At 36.4% G+C, this 16,382-nt stretch overlaps 3 protein-coding genes and 1 long non-coding RNA gene across 9 annotated transcripts; 2 read left to right on the top strand and 2 right to left on the bottom strand.

Annotated features, from left to right (window-relative positions):
• The first annotated feature begins 104 nt into the window (after window positions 1-104).
• On the top strand, window positions 105-1,214 carry LOC136348955 (uncharacterized). The gene is made up of 2 exons (XM_066300155.1): window positions 105-108; window positions 160-1,214. Exons 1-2 carry the CDS (start codon window positions 105-107, stop codon window positions 966-968), a joined length of 813 nt encoding a protein of 270 aa, XP_066156252.1. The 3' UTR covers window positions 969-1,214.
• LOC136349123 (cytochrome b5-like) lies at window positions 989-8,347 on the bottom strand. Of its 2 annotated transcripts, none has more exons than XM_066300465.1 (3): window positions 8,212-8,347; window positions 2,749-2,954; window positions 989-1,479 (listed from the first exon to the last, which is right to left on the bottom strand). In XM_066300465.1, the coding sequence occupies exons 1-3, from the start codon at window positions 8,317-8,319 to the stop codon at window positions 1,401-1,403; spliced, it is 393 nt and encodes a 130-aa protein (XP_066156562.1). In that variant the 5' UTR covers window positions 8,320-8,347; the 3' UTR covers window positions 989-1,400. The 2 variants fall into 2 exon arrangements, with proteins under 2 accessions (XP_066156562.1, XP_066156561.1); XM_066300464.1 differs by lacking the exon at window positions 8,212-8,347 and adding an exon at window positions 5,805-6,021.
• hfp (Poly(U)-binding-splicing factor hfp) lies at window positions 6,189-15,122 on the top strand. Of its 5 annotated transcripts, none has more exons than XM_066300415.1 (16): window positions 6,189-6,470; window positions 8,783-8,896; window positions 8,953-9,232; window positions 10,911-10,964; window positions 11,018-11,178; window positions 11,237-11,283; window positions 11,486-11,607; window positions 12,262-12,359; window positions 12,741-12,764; window positions 13,108-13,238; window positions 13,480-13,641; window positions 13,695-13,843; window positions 13,899-14,116; window positions 14,168-14,377; window positions 14,428-14,668; window positions 14,722-15,122. In XM_066300415.1, the coding sequence occupies exons 1-16, from the start codon at window positions 6,444-6,446 to the stop codon at window positions 14,829-14,831; spliced, it is 2,148 nt and encodes a 715-aa protein (XP_066156512.1). In that variant the 5' UTR covers window positions 6,189-6,443; the 3' UTR covers window positions 14,832-15,122. The 5 variants fall into 5 exon arrangements, with proteins under 5 accessions (XP_066156512.1, XP_066156513.1, XP_066156516.1 ...); XM_066300416.1 differs by having other exon boundaries at window positions 12,262-12,353; XM_066300420.1 differs by lacking the exon at window positions 6,189-6,470 and adding an exon at window positions 8,412-8,541.
• LOC136349128 (uncharacterized) lies at window positions 14,987-16,246 on the bottom strand. Its single transcript, XR_010733764.1, has 2 exons — window positions 16,209-16,246; window positions 14,987-15,970 (listed from the first exon to the last, which is right to left on the bottom strand). It is a non-coding gene; the product is annotated as an uncharacterized lncRNA (long non-coding RNA).
• Window positions 16,247-16,382: the final 136 nt, after the last annotated feature.

Consider the following 16,382-nt stretch of genomic DNA (forward strand, 5'->3'; position numbering starts at 1 on the left):
GGCAACTGCACGTTTGATTGGTTTGACTAGGGTAGGGGCCAGTGAGGTTAGGTTATAGATGTAGTTTTAATACAGTTTTAAATGAAAACCAAAGTAAAGCGAAGATGGGTGCTATATCCACAACAACCCCATGCCCGTGAACCTAAAAACACACCTAAGTGTTAATTATTTACCTATTAACTCATAAACTGTTCAACTCTTATATTCGCAAGTTGGTGCTTCAGATGGAATACAGACAAATGGAAACAGGTGCCCAGCTTTTTTCCAGGTTAAAACCTGAGAGTTCCAGAATCTTGGACGGAATCAACCCCAAATTGTTCCCCGAAGGAGGACCATTGGTAAATCAAGTGATCGAAGTACTACATCATCAGAATTTTAATTATACAGATTTTTTTGTGGATTTCATTGTAAGGGCCTTATTACCATCAAAGTTAGATCCTTCATTTAAAGAGTCTCAGGTCATTCTCTTACATACAGACTGTCAAATAAGTCTTTTAAAGGTGATCAAATTCATTGAGAAAAAATGTGGAAAGAATAATAGCATTGTCGAAGAATGTCTCAAGAGACTGGTTAAAATAAACTGTTACTGTGCAGAAGAAATGGAAAGGACATTTTTCAATCTAGAGAGAATAATTGGTAACTGTGAGAAGCCAGGTTTGGTAGTGCTTGACAACTGCTTATCTCAATACTGGATTGCCAAGTTTGAAGAGAGGATGCTAAGCTTTGACAAGCACGCTGAGAAAACTGTCAATTTGCTGTATGAGAAAATTAAAGATCTTAACGTGGTTTTGATGTATGGACGACCCTTTTGGAGTGGAGGGAACAGCATTAAACCCGGAGCTCAAGTCACTTATTCAATATACATTGCCGAAAACGAAACAGGGTTCGAAGCCCAGGTTAAAAATGTTGAGAAGAACGTCTCCTACATTGTGCCCTTTAATGTCAGCGCTGGAATAGATTTTCTTTGAATTCAACAATAAACACGCTATTTGCGTAGATAAGTTTATTTTGATAGCACGGACTGAACAAGATAGCAGAGTGTATTACTTAATTTTAAAATATACCTTTTGCTCCGTATTTTTTAGCTCGTATTCAGTCGACGCGCTTAAAACAAAGCTAACCATTCATAGTCTAACAACTTGTGCCATTCAATCAGTTTATATATCATATATAAATTACTAATAATAAAATGTACTCCCAACAAAACAACATAAGCTAATGTGAAAAATTACTCTAAATGAAACTAACAGGAGGAATTCTGAAGAATCACATTTAAGCAAAACACTACTCAAACAGGTGACAATGTTATTCAGTTGCATGAAAAAGTAACGTTTTAGTCCATACATATATACCCCTTTAAATGCGTTGAAGTCGAGAAATGTGGCTCGGGCTGGACTCCTTTATGACATGAAGTACAGGCGGTAAATCAATGTTGCTGCTAATCCTAACACTACTGGAGCTATCCACGATTTCCAAGAGCTGAAAAACAAGCAAAATGAGAATTTAAAACGAATATTATTTAACAACTAGTCTGGTTTGTGAGCGCAATAGACACTTATATGTATATACAATCACAAAGGTCAGCGTGTCGAGGTCAGATAATCTGAACAATAACTATTACTGCTGGAAAACATTAGTTATTAAGTTATTTTGTTGATTCTACATACAGAAAAAACTAACTTACGTCAGTTACACAATGTTTATTTCGAAAAACATTACGCTAAAATGGATTTAATATGAGCGTCCTGAAAGCGTATAAGCTAATATTTTACCCAGATGTGCCGCTTTTAAGTAACATTAAATACTTATTTCTTTTTACGTGCGACTTAAATGTTGTAATTAAGAAAAAAACGGTGCAGAACGTGTCAATTTAAGTTTACGAAGTCTGCGCCGATTCAGCAATTATTTTTTTTACTTAGTTTAACATTTTAAAAGCAATATTTCAATCAGTTAAGCGCAACCACATCCAAACGATGGTCAGTAAAAGATACTTAAATCGAATCCACTGCAAACATCGATACAGCTGAAGGGACGCAGGGAAAACGATAAATAGATGTCCATCAACTGTTCACTTCATCATTGAGCGTTACCTCAACGAAAACAGAATTAAGAATATGTCCCGGGCAGCCTCAAGTAAAATATTATGGGAATGCGAAGAACGATGGATTATACGAGAAATAACCAATAATCTTAAACAAAATTGTCTAAAATTGCGTCTCGAGGTGGAAAAACTTTTTAGTAAAAGACGAGGCCAAGACTTTTCTCAGTTGATATTAAAAAATTAAAAAGTAAAATAATTAAACGTCTAACAAAAATGAATAAAACATAGAAATTACCGAAGCTTGAAGAATCATTAAATTAATTATTTAAAATGTTACACGAATTTAAAAAACGTTATCTCAGAAGACACAAGAAGGTGGGTAAAATCAATGTCTAGACTCCTACAAGTAGTCGCTGAGCAAAGGCCATATTAATTTATAACAGTTTGTTACCCTCGTTAATTTTACAATTTTACGATATACATAATCCACCCTGGGATATTAAAATCCAACATAATTTTACAAAAAAATGTTCATTTAACTGCTACACACCTGAGGCAAAATATCAATTTATATCCTTTTAAAGCAGTTATATCAATTCAATTTTGTTATTTAGATTTTTGAAAATAAGTATCGAGCCCCCGAGGCAAGTTAGTTTCTCCCAACATCGACTGCATCACTTAGGCGACGAGCCACTGTCGTTTCTTACCTATCTGACGATGAGGACTCCGTCTCGTTTTTCCAATCGTCAGTTTTCTTTCTCGGCAGATCAGGGTTTCTTTCAGAGGCAACCATGGTCCCAATTTTGTATTTCTCCATCATTTCTCTGGCATCACTCGAGTGCCCAACATCCTCGAACGATTCAGTGGCTTCTTTGCCCGCCTGCTCGATGAGAACCTCTTCGCCCCCGGGGTGCTTTAACAGAGAACTTCGTTATTTTTATAGATCCCGGGGGAAACTATTCTGCGAACAAATCTCGTAGCTTTCAAACACAAATTTGGCGTAAAACATCGTCGAAAAAAAAAACTTATAAATGATCTTGGACCTCGAACCCGAACCCAATCTGAAAAGCTGCGGAATTTGTTGGATAATGTGGGTGGACGTGGTTGAGGAATTTCGATTTAATGGCGAGATCAGATAGATAGAGCCCCGAATCAGCTAGGCAAATTTGAATCGTTTCCATTATTATCTTATTACCACACATGTTCCAAAAATCATGACGATATCAGACAAAAACATAACATTCTTTGGTATTTTTTACGCAACACCGTCAAAATAATACATTAGAGACCTGGCCGCATATGTACAGCGCCGGCCTCGACAGGTCTGGCACCCTGGGCGAAATTTTCAATCGCCGCCCCCGTACCCCCAAGAAAACAGCCACTCGACTTTGTCCCCATGCAAGGCCGGTGTTACACGTATGTGTTTTTTAAATTACCAACAATATCCACAAATAAATTCTTCAATAGTCGATATACTGCTATATTCAAATATAGTTTACTGTTCAAATGAATTTTTCTCCTAATATGATCCATATGCAACTATCGGTATAGTCATTATCATAAGCAGCACGAGTTCCGCTGCTGCCTACATTTACGTCGAGTCTCCATAAATGCCTTTGATGTCACGGACAATACCTACAACCGTTATTAACAAAAAAAAAAGGTAAATATTTAACATCTTAAAGAGCCACTAAACCGATGGCGACTTTACCCGCAGGATAATTTCCATGGAAACTAAGACACTGGCCAATACTCTATATTTCAAAGCTTCCACGGACATTATCTTCTTGTCGAGCTTGCCAGGACTTCGATCTATTGGTCCTAGCACATTCAGCGCCACGGCAAGATCGCAGCGTCTCTTTCGGGTTTGTTTCACAGGGCCACAGCAGTCACCGGTGTCCGCTGACATTTCTTTAGGTCAGGCTGCGAAGACTGAAATCGCAGTTTTAAAATTAGTTGTGGCCCAGTCAAATATGTCCCCGAATCTAAGATCAACAGAGAGTTATCGTGAAGTTCTATTTTCGTGGTGGCTGCTAATACAGAAGGCGCAGAAAAGCGACCTGAAGTTCCCAATTCGTTATATAGTTCATATTTAATTTATATAATCGGAAACGTAAAACCAATAAACAATTAAATTTCGCATTATTAAGTTAAAATTTTTAAATTTCGCCTTAGTAACACCAAAAATGTCGGGATATATGGCCCTATACAGGGTGTTATTGAATAAGGGTCCGATATTTCACAGGGTGATTTTTCAAGTGGGTTGGAGGTGAGAAGCTCCTACAAACTTGTATTCTAGCTCGTTTAGTTTTCGAGATGTGAGGTATCAAAGTTGGAAAAGTAAATCACGTATTCTTTCATATCTTTCGGTCCCCTCCATCGAATTTTACGAAGTTTCATATCCGTGGGTTTTTTGGAACAAGAAACTGAAGTTTATCAACCGTTTTGCTGTTCCTTCTAGAAGACCCAATAAGCCCCAATAAGGAAACGTTTGAATAACTGCGACTTTTTTGTGCCACGTTGTATGTTACTTTCGAACGAAAACGTCTTCTCCAATTTGAAAATTGACTTCAAAGAAGGCGAAAACTGTTGCACTGAGGCAATGGCATCAGTCGATTAGGATGTGCGTGAGGTCATTTTTATTGATTATCTTCCTAAGAGAAAAATAATAAACGAAGAATATTATATAAATTTACTGCAACGTTTGAGCAAAGAAATTAGGAAAAAGCGACCGTATTTGACGAAAAACAGCCCCATTTCATCAAGAGAACGCACTTTTCTCCTCGTGATGGCCAAAATCAAATTCGTATTTTTTCCTCGTCCACCTTATTTGCCAGATTTGACCTCCTAATATTATTTTCTATTTCCAAACTTGAAAAAATGACTCGGTGGAAGGAGAGTTGCCAATAACGTGAAGGTACATTTCGAGATTGATGCCTAATTTGGAACATTCGAAGTTTCTTCGGAGAATATCACTGGGAAAAGTGTATCAACCTCAAAGGAGGCAACGTTGAGAAATATTGTAATATTTTTCCATTTTTTTCTTTAAGTGTTGGGTCGGATACTTCTAGGACTCTTCTCGTATTTATGAATCATTTGATGAAAATATTGGGAAGTCCAGCACTCGGCGCTATACCTAAAGAGGCTTCCATTGCATTCTGTCTAGGTACCTACCGATCGACTTGAAACTTAACAACGCCATACAGATTGCACGTTTACACCAACCTTATATTGAGATAAGGCATGTTTTGATGCAAACCGTTACATTACAATACTTTTTTTTTGCATGTAATGTGCTTAGCTCATTTCAGATAAGCAAGATAAGGTGAAAACTGGCACTGAACCCATTTTAAAAAGTACAGATGTGTGAAGGAACCGGAGCAACACTTGATTCCAGTTCAACGTGCCTTTTGGAAAATAACTAATGAAAATGCCCGTCATACAGGGTTCTCATTTATGTCTGGTTACATGTGGATAAATGATTGTCAATGCAAATCAAATATCTATGGTTATTTATTGAATGCGTCACTTATTAAGTGCTATATTCTGCTTTTAAAATCACCTTTTAAGTACTATCCAAAGGTCAGAGTTAATTATTAATTCAATGCCCAGACCTCATGGAACTAATGTTTATAAGTTGCACATAATTCCCCAGTAACGCAACATAGAACCTCAATAATGCAATTTTAAGAGTAATAATGACACTACTCGCCGTTCTGCCGACTCATTTACGACCTAAACCCACAAATTAATGTTTATTTACCTCGTTCAAAAAAGGCGTCACATCGTATATGTCGTTGTGGATCCGTACCCAAACGCTGCTTTTATTGTTATGCTCTTTTAACTGGGCGGTAGTGTATTGTTGGGCCATTTTACCAAATCTATTTGCTTGCTGAAAACACTGCCCGCGAAGCAAATGTTGCTCGATGATTGATTGACTTCCACCACTCAACTGAATTGCGGTAGTTGCGGCAGTAAGTAGACTTCTAATACTCGACGTGGTGATTAACGCACGATATGCGCGGCGAGTACGATTTGCCGCATACTTCTACGCAATCAGGTTTGGCTTTGTCATTATGCAGTGGAAACTCTACAAAGCTTCCTTTTTGCGTTTAATGATACTTCGCAGTGAATAGTGTGCGGATTAACAAGCAGTACTTAAATTTAGATTATTCTAGTACTGTGACTCGAAAATTAAATTGTTGTAAAAATACGTGGAAAATTGTGATTATTTTTAGATACCGGTTTCAAAGTGATACTAAATAATGACATGTAATATTTTGCAATTAAGTTTAAACAAAACAACGTGTATTTTATGTCATGCAGAACACTTTAATATGATAGTAACAACAAGATCAATATTTCATTTGGCATTGCAGATAAATTCAAATGAATAAATATAATGGTATACGGTATCGCCCTTGGTAAGGTGAGAGGAGAGAATTTCTTACATTTTACTAGAAAAATGCATTTTTTCCTTTTCATTGCGGAGAAATGTCGGCGAATAGGTGAATTTAGTGGAACATTTCTTTCATAAAATTATGCTTTTAAATAAAACACCCTATGCAGGCCATAATATACCTATCAACATGGAGACGTTTCAGAGATCAATAGCCTGTAAAAAAATAAAAAAATTCTAAAAAATCCACGGTCAAAAACACTCTATTTTTGATATGCAGAATGGCAAAGTTTCACATTTGTTATAATTTTGTTTTTAGATTTATTTTTATTTCGACATTTAAATCATTTTGAATATTTAATCAAATTTGATTAAATGCTACAAATTTCTTCAGAAAGTCGATAATTGCGCCTGTTAATATATTTTGTCTTACTTCATTTGCACTTTTAATTTGCACCAACAGATATTTTTGCGATTCTCCAAGAGACTAAAAAGTTAAAAAATTGAAGAAGCAATTTAAATTTGGTGGCAGAATTCATATTACGTGTTCTGGAAAAAAGACATATAATAATATAATAAATAAGATAGTTAAAATCCAAAAGAACATGAACTGTCTTAAAAAAAATAATTAGATGAAATTTCAAAAATTTAACTCACAGCATATGTGAAACAAAACCAAGAAATATGAGAAATAATGTAAAACTTTGCTACCCCGCATATAGAAAATGGTGTGTTTATGACCATTACCATTTAAAAAATTATTTTACAGAGTATTATCACCCCCTGAAATATTTCTGCGTTGATATGTTACACTCTCTATATTATGAGATAATTGGAATTGTCGCGTCAACAACCTCTAAATTCTAATTAAAAATCTCTAAGAACTTTTTATTCCAATTTTTCTTCTATGTTCTCTATGTTATAACAACTGAAATATGGTGCAACATCCAAATGGAAGATTTTTCAAAAACTCCCTGTATATTAAAAAAGAACCAAATTGCTTAAATTCTCATCAAGAAATGCTTGGGAAATTTGATACATCTTTAATCATATTGAGGAAATCAACAGACTGAATATGAATTTCTTATCACAGAAACTTGGACCACAAAACTGCACCTTCACTATACCAAAACCAGTCCTTTGAAAATTCAAAGAAATGGCAAGCATCATTCAGTGTCAGGGTGAATAAACCAAACGCCAATAGAATGACTTCCTGGCCCCTGTTTCTAAGGGGGTATATTGAAAGACCCCTTGAAGAGAGGACTAGAGTTCTGTTAAACCTTAAGTATACAGGGAACTGTCTGCATGATGTAAGATGACACCATCTGTACAAGATTAGTCTGACAGGCCAAATTAAATGCAAAGTGTCCGTAAAGGACGGCAAAATAGTGAGACGCATCCTATGTGAATGACTACTGGGGAAATGCCAAGATTTTAAAAACTAGAAAGATTACAAATCCAATCAAAAAGACTTCCATAAAACCTCACTTAGACCCATAATAATTATTTTATTTAAACATTTTGATCTATTAAGTAGGCTGAAATAGATATTTAGACACAGTAAATCTTCTAGGTCCCCTGTAAGGGCAGGCATAGGCCAACTCGTGATAAATTAAATTTAATCTAATCTAATCTAGTCCCCACGTTTCTGACCTTTGTATGCTTTGAACAGTGATGATTTCCTTGCAAACAAATATTGGGTGGTGTTAAGTTTAGACTATCAGTGAGATAATTATGTGGAAAAAAAACTACCTATATTTCAACAACTTACCTCATTCAGAAACTCCGTAACATCATAAACATCGTTGTTGATTACAAACCAGGTGCTATTCTTATTGTTATGTTTCTTGATTTCTTCGAAACTGTATTCTTGCACCATCTTCGAAAGATTTTCTTTACAAATTAATTCAAATATTTCTCTTAAATATTAAGAAAATGATTAATTTTTAATTAACAGTTTTATTTCTGGAGAAAAAAATAATGGATGCCCAAGCCAGAATTGCAAAAACGTCATTTTTGTCGTTTGCGGTGACAGTTGACCATCAGATGTCAGGCACGCACGAAAGCCACTCTAGCCAATCAGTATTGCAATTTATGTCATGTGAGTCTCTTAATGACCAATCCGCATGCATTATCTTCCCGTACCTCGACCAATCCACGTGCAAATTTCCCTGTGTAAATTGTACTGTAAGAATCTTTTATATTGTAAGGTATCCTCGGATTTCATGTTCCTTCCATCCGCCATGTTTGTTCTTTTTACTCATGTTGTATGATTAAATTTACTGAAATTTGATCGGAAATAGTGCTTTAAATCCGCTCTGAGCGAAAGTTTTTTATTCTAGAGGTGGTACATCAAAATGATGACCAGCTTTCAGCAGCAAAAGTTCTCACAAATGCAGCAACAGCAAACGACTCCACCCTTACCTCCCATGATGCCATCAGGTCCCACTAATCTGGTATTCAATTATAGCAAAAATCACCCTACAGGATTTTACTAATTATTTTTCCTTAGCCGCCTCACTCGATGATATCTCTGCCCCATATGACCTCCCCAGCAATGATGTCACCCTATGGACAACCTCCCTTACCACCTCAACCGATTTTCTCTCAAGAACTCCCTATTTCCCAACCCATGATGCAACCACCACCTTCTCCGCCGTCTCCAACGTCACAAACCTACATGGAGCCAGGCCCAGAGTTATTAGAACCTGAACCTCAATATGATGATCCTCCTGCTCCAGGCACTGAGGAACCCCCCGAAGAACCACCTCAAAAGACTCTGAGACTGGATAGTAAGTAGTATGTGATTGGCTCTGGTATTTAGGCAGTTTCTAGTTGGCTACACAGGGCGTCAGTACTAATTTTCTGTGTGTCTGATTGAGATGTTCCAGAAAAAGGAGGACAGAATCGTTCGGCCCCTCTAGATAGAGCCTTAGCCTGGAGTCTAGTCCCTGGCAATTGTGTAACAGTCAGTTACATGGTAGGAATTGTGACACTGAATACTTTCATATTTGGATGAATAAGGAAGTGTTATTATGTGTGCTTTTAAAGTTAGAAATGGGTTCTTGCTTATTCACCTAAATCTTCAGTGATAGACGCCATGTAAAAGGGAATCACTCAATTGGATTTTAGACAAATCTATTCTTTTTTGTGCTTCCAGATATCATATAGGAGTTGTTTGATAAAGTAGCAGAACCACTGGCTCTGATGGAACTAAGGCGTGCTTCCTCCTGTTACTTGTTACTATTAACCATTTATTTCTCTTTGACAAAATCAATATTTTATTTAGTCTTTTTGTCATGTTGGAAAAATCAAAATTTTTTGTTTAAACACTTCCATACTTTCCATGATTTTTGGGCAGTTATTAAAATACAAATTTAATCTTTTGTGTTGTAGTCTAGAATTAACACATTGTTGCTCTTTCAATACCATTTTTATTTATGAAACAAGATGGAGACTTTTCCTCCTGTATATGATGCATATAATGTGCAATAATTCACTGTAAATGAAAGTTATAGAAGATTCAACTGTCCTAAAATATTATAGTTAAATCAAAAGTATGAAGATACGAGGGCAGATCGCGGAGGTAATTTGGTGTACTTGCTGGAGATATTTCTGAGGTATTTTTGTCTGGAAATTTTCATCAGCAATCTTTCTCTAAGATCATAAGAAATGCAAGAAATTGGTTATTGTGGAACTTAATCTAATATAATCAGATTTGTATCTTAAAAATTGTGGAAACTCCTTATAATAAAACATCTGCTTAAAGCCAGTTGTTAAAGCCCCTAAATATTCTATTTACGTTTTAATGCCCTCCCCGCCCCCTGCATTTTTATCTTATTATTTCATATGCCCATTGACATCTAGCAGTGGTGTAACTAAAGCCTTATAACAAGCCAGGCAATAATAAACTTATTGTAATACCACTCTATAATGCTCAATTTTTCTTGCTTTTAATAATTGGACTCGTTAATAGTTACGCCACTGATTCGTTTTGGTATCAGAAAGAGGTGTTAATGCTACATGTTGAAGAACGTTTCATTTTTTTATTATTTTAGAGCGTTGGCGCGAATCTGCGGCGGTCGTTTCTAAGAGTAGTTTTTATCTGCCCATGGTATTGTTGAGTTTTATTGGAGACTGATTATAATGTAATTTTTATTGAATATTGTAGCAAGTTTATAAAGTGGTTACAAAACGACATGATGCAGTGAATGTATGAGTCATTTGTGCAGGAAAATTGCCTTTCATACGTAACGAAAATTATTACAGATCAGTCGTTTTGAAATCAATATTAATCAATATTTTCTGACATACTTATAATAATTGGAAAAGAAGTTTTTGTTTGCTAAACATCTTCGAAATTTTAATCAGTATACGATTGTAATAAACTTAAGCCTAAAATCTACTTTTCCAATCGACTTTTTCCCTTTCTAACATTTGCCAGATTTTCACCGACCTGCTTTGTTTTAGGTGATGGCGTGGATTATATTTATGACTTAAACCAGACAGGAGAGGTTGTTACAGGTAATTGAAAAGCTTACTTCTGGGCACAGTCCAGTACTAAACAAAACTTGCAGGTCCAGGAGCAATCAGCAACTCCGTTGCCGGAATCCTCGGCGGAGCCTTGCCCAAACTTAGCTCCGAGCAAGCTGATTGGGTGACGAAAGCAAAGAAATACGCGATGGAACAAAGTATACGTATGGTTCTTATGAAACAAACCATAGCCTACCAGCAACAGGTATGCAGGGTAAGTTTATAGGAGCTTTGATGTGTCTAACTATTTTTTTTTGTTGCAGAAAAATAAGACGTTCCAACGCCATCAAGTTTTAGTTTTAATGTGCAGGTGTGTGTCTATTCATGAAGATTATTTGTAGTTATTTAAAATGTGATGAAAATTTACAATGTTAGACAAGTTGTTGAGGATCCCATTGCATTCTCCAACGATGCCTTTTTTAGCTGATAAGATCTGAATTATTATTTTTATAAAATTTTAGTCATTTGCTGTGAAAACAGGTTCCTAAGTTCTTCATTCTTTGATTTTTTAGGGTTTATGTGGGTTCAATTAGTTTCGAGCTCAAGGAGGATACCATTCGGCAATCGTTCCTGCCCTTCGGCCCCATTAAATCAATTAATATGTCCTGGGATCCAGTCACACAAAAGCATAAAGGTAGACTTGTTATTTACTTTCTATACAGGGTGTTCTATACATTCCTACATACATTGTTAACTGAAACTTGGTATTGCAAATTACAAGTCGATGAAATTAGATAAAGGTGGGCTTTGGGGGAGCTCTACTGAGCCTGTCACATTCTTTGTGAAGTCTTTAAAATTCTGATAATATTACCTGAACGTTAAACTTGTTGAAACAATATTGCTGGTAAATTAAAAACAAGCCATCTAGTTGGTTTTTACTAATGAAAAATTTAACACATCAAACACTTGTTTTTAACCTATTGTTCAAACCTAGTTTTAAATAAAGACTCCTTATCCCAAAAGGGAAACGAAAAATGAGATTACAGTCTGAACCTTTTAGGAATACCGTAATATAAAAATATTGCCATGTACGCGACTACGTATGCATATGGTGAATTAGTGCCGCTCTTCTAAAAGATTTTGAAAGCTCTATATTCGGAGCTCCAGTTTGGAGGATCTCCATTCGTTTTCTGCATGTTACAGCGATTGTCAGAATGCGTCGACGTACCACTTTCTTAACTATTTAACAATTAATTATTTTTTGAATTTATTTGTTTACTCCCATCCAAATGTTAGAAGTTTTTGTTTTGAGTGAATTTTTTTCCTTCAATATTTTTTTGGTTTCCAGGTTTTGCTTTTGTGGAGTACGAAATCCCAGAGGCGGCGCAATTAGCGCTTGAACAAATGAATGGGGTGATGATCGGAGGGCGGAACATCAAGGTAAATGTTCGTGTTCAGTTTTTATCTTTCCTTATTATTAGTTGGTTAGGGGCGAATTTTACCCATTACCCCAAATTTTATGAAAAATGGGTCAAGTACGCCGCATTGAGAAATAAGGGAGTATTTGGGTGGAATCTCGTTTAACTTTTTTATTGGAATTTGAGCAGGATTGTGGCGTTTTTTGTAAGTGGTACCCCTTTTAGATGGAAATTCGTTGTATGAGATTCTTTTCATAATGGGGCTTGTATTTTTTTATTCAATTGAAGCGGACAATTTTTTTGCAACTTGTGACCTTGTGGCTAAAGAAAATGCCATTAAGAGAGAAAAAATATAAGCCCTTTTCTCCCATTAAAAATTAGGCAACTCTAGGAAATAAATCTTACATAGTTTCAGATGACAAATCCAAAGATGGTAGTTTCTTATTTTTCTTGGTCGGCTCTTAAACAAGTAACCGAGGGTTATTCAGGCAACTGGATTTTGACACATTAAGCTCCTCTGAGTTCATTCTGACAAACACCAAGTTACTTTCGAGGGTTGTCAATATCATTATGCCTCGGCGATAACCCTCGCCGGCAGTAGGGTTAAGGGAGAGTGGTCGCAGATATTTACCATATTCACGTCACGAAAACGAGCTTTTATTTTAATCCCAAAAGAAAACGTTTTTAAATAAAAATGAACCTATGAATAAGCAATTATATATAGCTCGAATGACGTGAGTATGGTCCGCTAATGTGGGGTCTCTTTTCTATTATAGGTGGTGGGACGGCCGAGTAACATGCCGCAAGCACAAGCGGTCATCGATGAAATCCAGGAAGAGGCTAAACAGTATAATCGTATTTATGTCGCCTCGATTCATTCTGATTTGAACGAAGATGACATAAAGAGGTCAGTAAATGTGCCACCACATACAATTTTTTGCTAAATTTCCACCATTTTTTGAGACCATTTAAGTCAATAATGTGCAGTTTTTAAGGTGACACTTTTGTTTGATATCTGTAAAATTGACATAACGTTTATGGAAAGCGATTGTGAATTCCTTCAAAAAAACTCACTTTTAACACAAACTTAACACGCAATTCTGAAATAAATTACGCTAAGGGTAACTTTTTTTTTTGTACTGTTATAGTGTGTTTGAGGCTTTTGGCCCCATCGTTTATTGTAAACTGGCTCAGGGCTCCACTGGAAACAAGCACAAAGGTTACGGTTTCATCGAGTATGAAACAGCTCAAGCCGCCAATGAGGCTATTGCTAGTATGAATTTATTTGATTTAGGAGGGCAATACTTAAGGTATTTTTTCGTTGCAAATCTTTGCTGCCTTGTTTTGATGGAAGTATTTTTAGGGTTGGAAGAGCCATTACCCCACCAAATGCTCTTCTTGGGCCATCAACTGGATCTAATGCATTGCCCACAGCTGCTGCAGTAGCTGCCGCGGCAGCCACTGCTAAAATTCAGGCAATGGATGCTGTTGCCAGCAATGTTGCGGCGTTAGGTAAGTTTTAGGGCTTACAAATTCATTCGCCATGGTAATGTTTTTCTTTTTGCAGCTCCAAATCTTTCAAAATTAGCCGCTCAGCCTGCAGCAGCCTTACCTTTGCTAGCACCAGCAGCAGTGACTTCAGCTCCCTCCGTAGTGGCTCCGGTTATTACCTCCGTAGTGGGTCCTCCAGGACTAGTGACACCCACAGTTGTAGTGCCGCCACCAGGGGTAGCAATTCCTCAAAAGTTACCCAATAATGTGATTCAGCCTGCCCTTGTGCAACCAGTAAATACTTCAATAATGCCTTGATGCTTTTCATTAGAGTATGCGTTTTAGGTTTTAAGTGGCCCTGTACCTTCAACGCCAGTTCCGATAAGTTCCGCCACTGCACCTCCGATTTCCAGTAGGTCAACAGTGGCGCATCAACAAGAAGCCATGAAAAGGGCAGCTGAAGCCCAACTTAAACAACAAGAGGAGCTACAAAAAAAACTTTTAGACCAAAATGAACCACAGACATTACAGCAACAGGAGAACATGTCCATAAAGGCAAGTTGATATTTTTTACCTTGGTTCAAGTGTATTATGAGTGTTTTTAGGGTCAAAATGCCCGACACTTTGTAATGCAAAAGCTGATGCGTAAAGTGGATTCGAGAGTAGTAGTGTTACGCAACATGGTCGGTCCTGAAGACGTGGATGAAACTCTACAAGACGAAATCCAAGAAGAGTGCAGCAAATACGGCCAAGTGGAGCGGGTGATTATTTACAAAGAAAAACAAAGTGAGGAGGACGATAACGATGTCATAGTGAAGATCTTCGTGGAGTTCTTCGAAAGTTTTGGTAAATTTTTGCACTTGTTTCGTACAATTCACATATTTTTTGGTATGTTGCAGAGGCGGAAAAGGCAAGAAATGCTTTGAGCGGTCGTTATTTTGCGGGTAGATTAGTGCAGGCAGTGTTATATGATCAGACTCTCTTTGAGCATAGTGACTTTTCAGGCTGAAACTCTATTTAATTTAAAACCAGCGTATTGTGATTTTTCTATATAGTGTGGACGCGAGTGTAACAGACTAGTGTTATATTGCCAACCCGCGGGAACATTACAATTTAATAGAAGTGATTATGAACGTTTATTTCGACGAATAAGATGACTGTACAGTAAAAAAGATTTTCTAATGAAATTAGTGTTGTGCTAAGTGAAAAGACTTTTAAAAAGTAGACATTTTACATTGAAGTTGAATTACATTCAGGCAAAGAAATTTAAAATTTTGGAAATAAATCTTTATTTTCGTGACTTTAATGCGTCATAGTTATAACTGCTTTATAATCGCGGTCTGTACATAATTTCTCCTACCACTAGATTTAACTAATTTTTATAAAGTTGCAATAAACCTACCTAAATTATGCATAAAAATTCCCAAAACAAGAAAGCAACTCGTGACAAATAACGTAAACGGTGACATTCGTTTCCATGGCAATCATAATTAAAAAAAAAAACGATATAGTTAAGCACGCTGTGGCCGATTAACTTGCTAAGTAAGTAAGGGTCCATATAGATATAATTACATTTTCCTCTAAGTGAATGAAAAACTTCTGCGAGAAATAGTTAGAGCTTGCTGTTTTACAGTCACTTTATGGCCAATTTCATTATCCAGGTGTCAGAAATAATACCTGAGGTCTCTTCAGATGTGTCCTAGCTGCGTAATTCCATACTGTTGATGCATACGTTGCGGTTAAATGACTGTTTTGATAAGCGTAATCTTATTCCTAAGGGGCAGTTTAAACTTCTTCCTTATCATTGGGTAGAGTATTGCCTCGTTGTTTTCGCGTATTTTCTGTTCGTCGTTACGTGCTACTGCCATGTAAGCCATCTCTCCATGTCCCCACGCCCAAGTATGTGGCTTTGTTGCCCTGCAGTCGATTTTCGGTTCTAACGTCCCTTTTTCGTCTAAAGACGATGGCCTGGGTCTTTTCTGAATTTATTTCTATCCTTTATTTCGAAAACCATTTTTCCAAGAGTCGAATTTTTCTAGATATCTAACCGGCAATGTCTCGTTCTAAGATCTAAACCCCGTATCGTCGGCGTAGAGTTCCAGTGGAGTGTATGTTTCAGCGCACGCACTGCTATTTTCAAGCCGTTCTCTGCAATGTTGCCGGCTTGCTTTTGAACAGTCAGGTTGCTTAATTGTTATTTAAAATCTACTATAAAAATTAATTCAGATAATCTTTCTTCTTCAACATTAAATATGAAAATAACTATAATTTTTAAATCTAAAAAAAAACTAAAAATAAATAAGAAATCAAAAATTTTATCAATGGAAATGAAAACCAAAACTAAATAAACGATCAAATCAGTCTTCTTCATGTGCAGAACAGTAACCGAGACGATCATAAAACATTGCTAATATGATATCGACAATCACGTATATAAAGAATTCTTTCGTAATAAAGTAAGCTGGCAACATTGCAGAATTTATTTTGAGCACAACAGTAAACACACAGTACAGCAACTATGTTTATTTCATTTATTGTATGCGATAAATTTAGTTGCGCA

Source organism: Euwallacea fornicatus, chromosome 36 (genome assembly GCF_040115645.1).
Source record: "Euwallacea fornicatus isolate EFF26 chromosome 36, ASM4011564v1, whole genome shotgun sequence".
In the NCBI taxonomy this organism is placed as follows: domain Eukaryota; kingdom Metazoa; phylum Arthropoda; class Insecta; order Coleoptera; family Curculionidae; genus Euwallacea; species Euwallacea fornicatus.

What these genes read in the sequence shown, in the direction of transcription:
- hfp (XM_066300415.1), top strand. Translation starts at nt 6,444, where the DNA reads ATGGTATACGGTATCGCCCTTGGTAAG. An exon ending in AAAGACTCTGAGACTGGATA is followed by an intron (nt 9,233 to 10,910) that starts GTAAGTAGTATG and finishes GCTTTGTTTTAG; the next exon opens with GTGATGGCGTGGATTATATT. An exon ending in AGATGACAAATCCAAAGATG is followed by an intron (nt 12,765 to 13,107) that starts GTAGTTTCTTAT and finishes TTTCTATTATAG; the next exon opens with GTGGTGGGACGGCCGAGTAA.
- LOC136349123 (XM_066300465.1), bottom strand. Translation starts at nt 8,319, where the DNA reads ATGGTGCAAGAATACAGTTTCGAAGAAATCAAGAAACATAACAATAAG. An exon ending in TTACGGAGTTTCTGAATGAG is followed by an intron (nt 2,955 to 8,211) that starts GTAAGTTGTTGA and finishes TCTCTGTTAAAG; the next exon opens with CACCCCGGGGGCGAAGAGGT. An exon ending in GAGTCCTCATCGTCAGATAG is followed by an intron (nt 1,480 to 2,748) that starts GTAAGAAACGAC and finishes CTTGTTTTTCAG; the next exon opens with CTCTTGGAAATCGTGGATAG.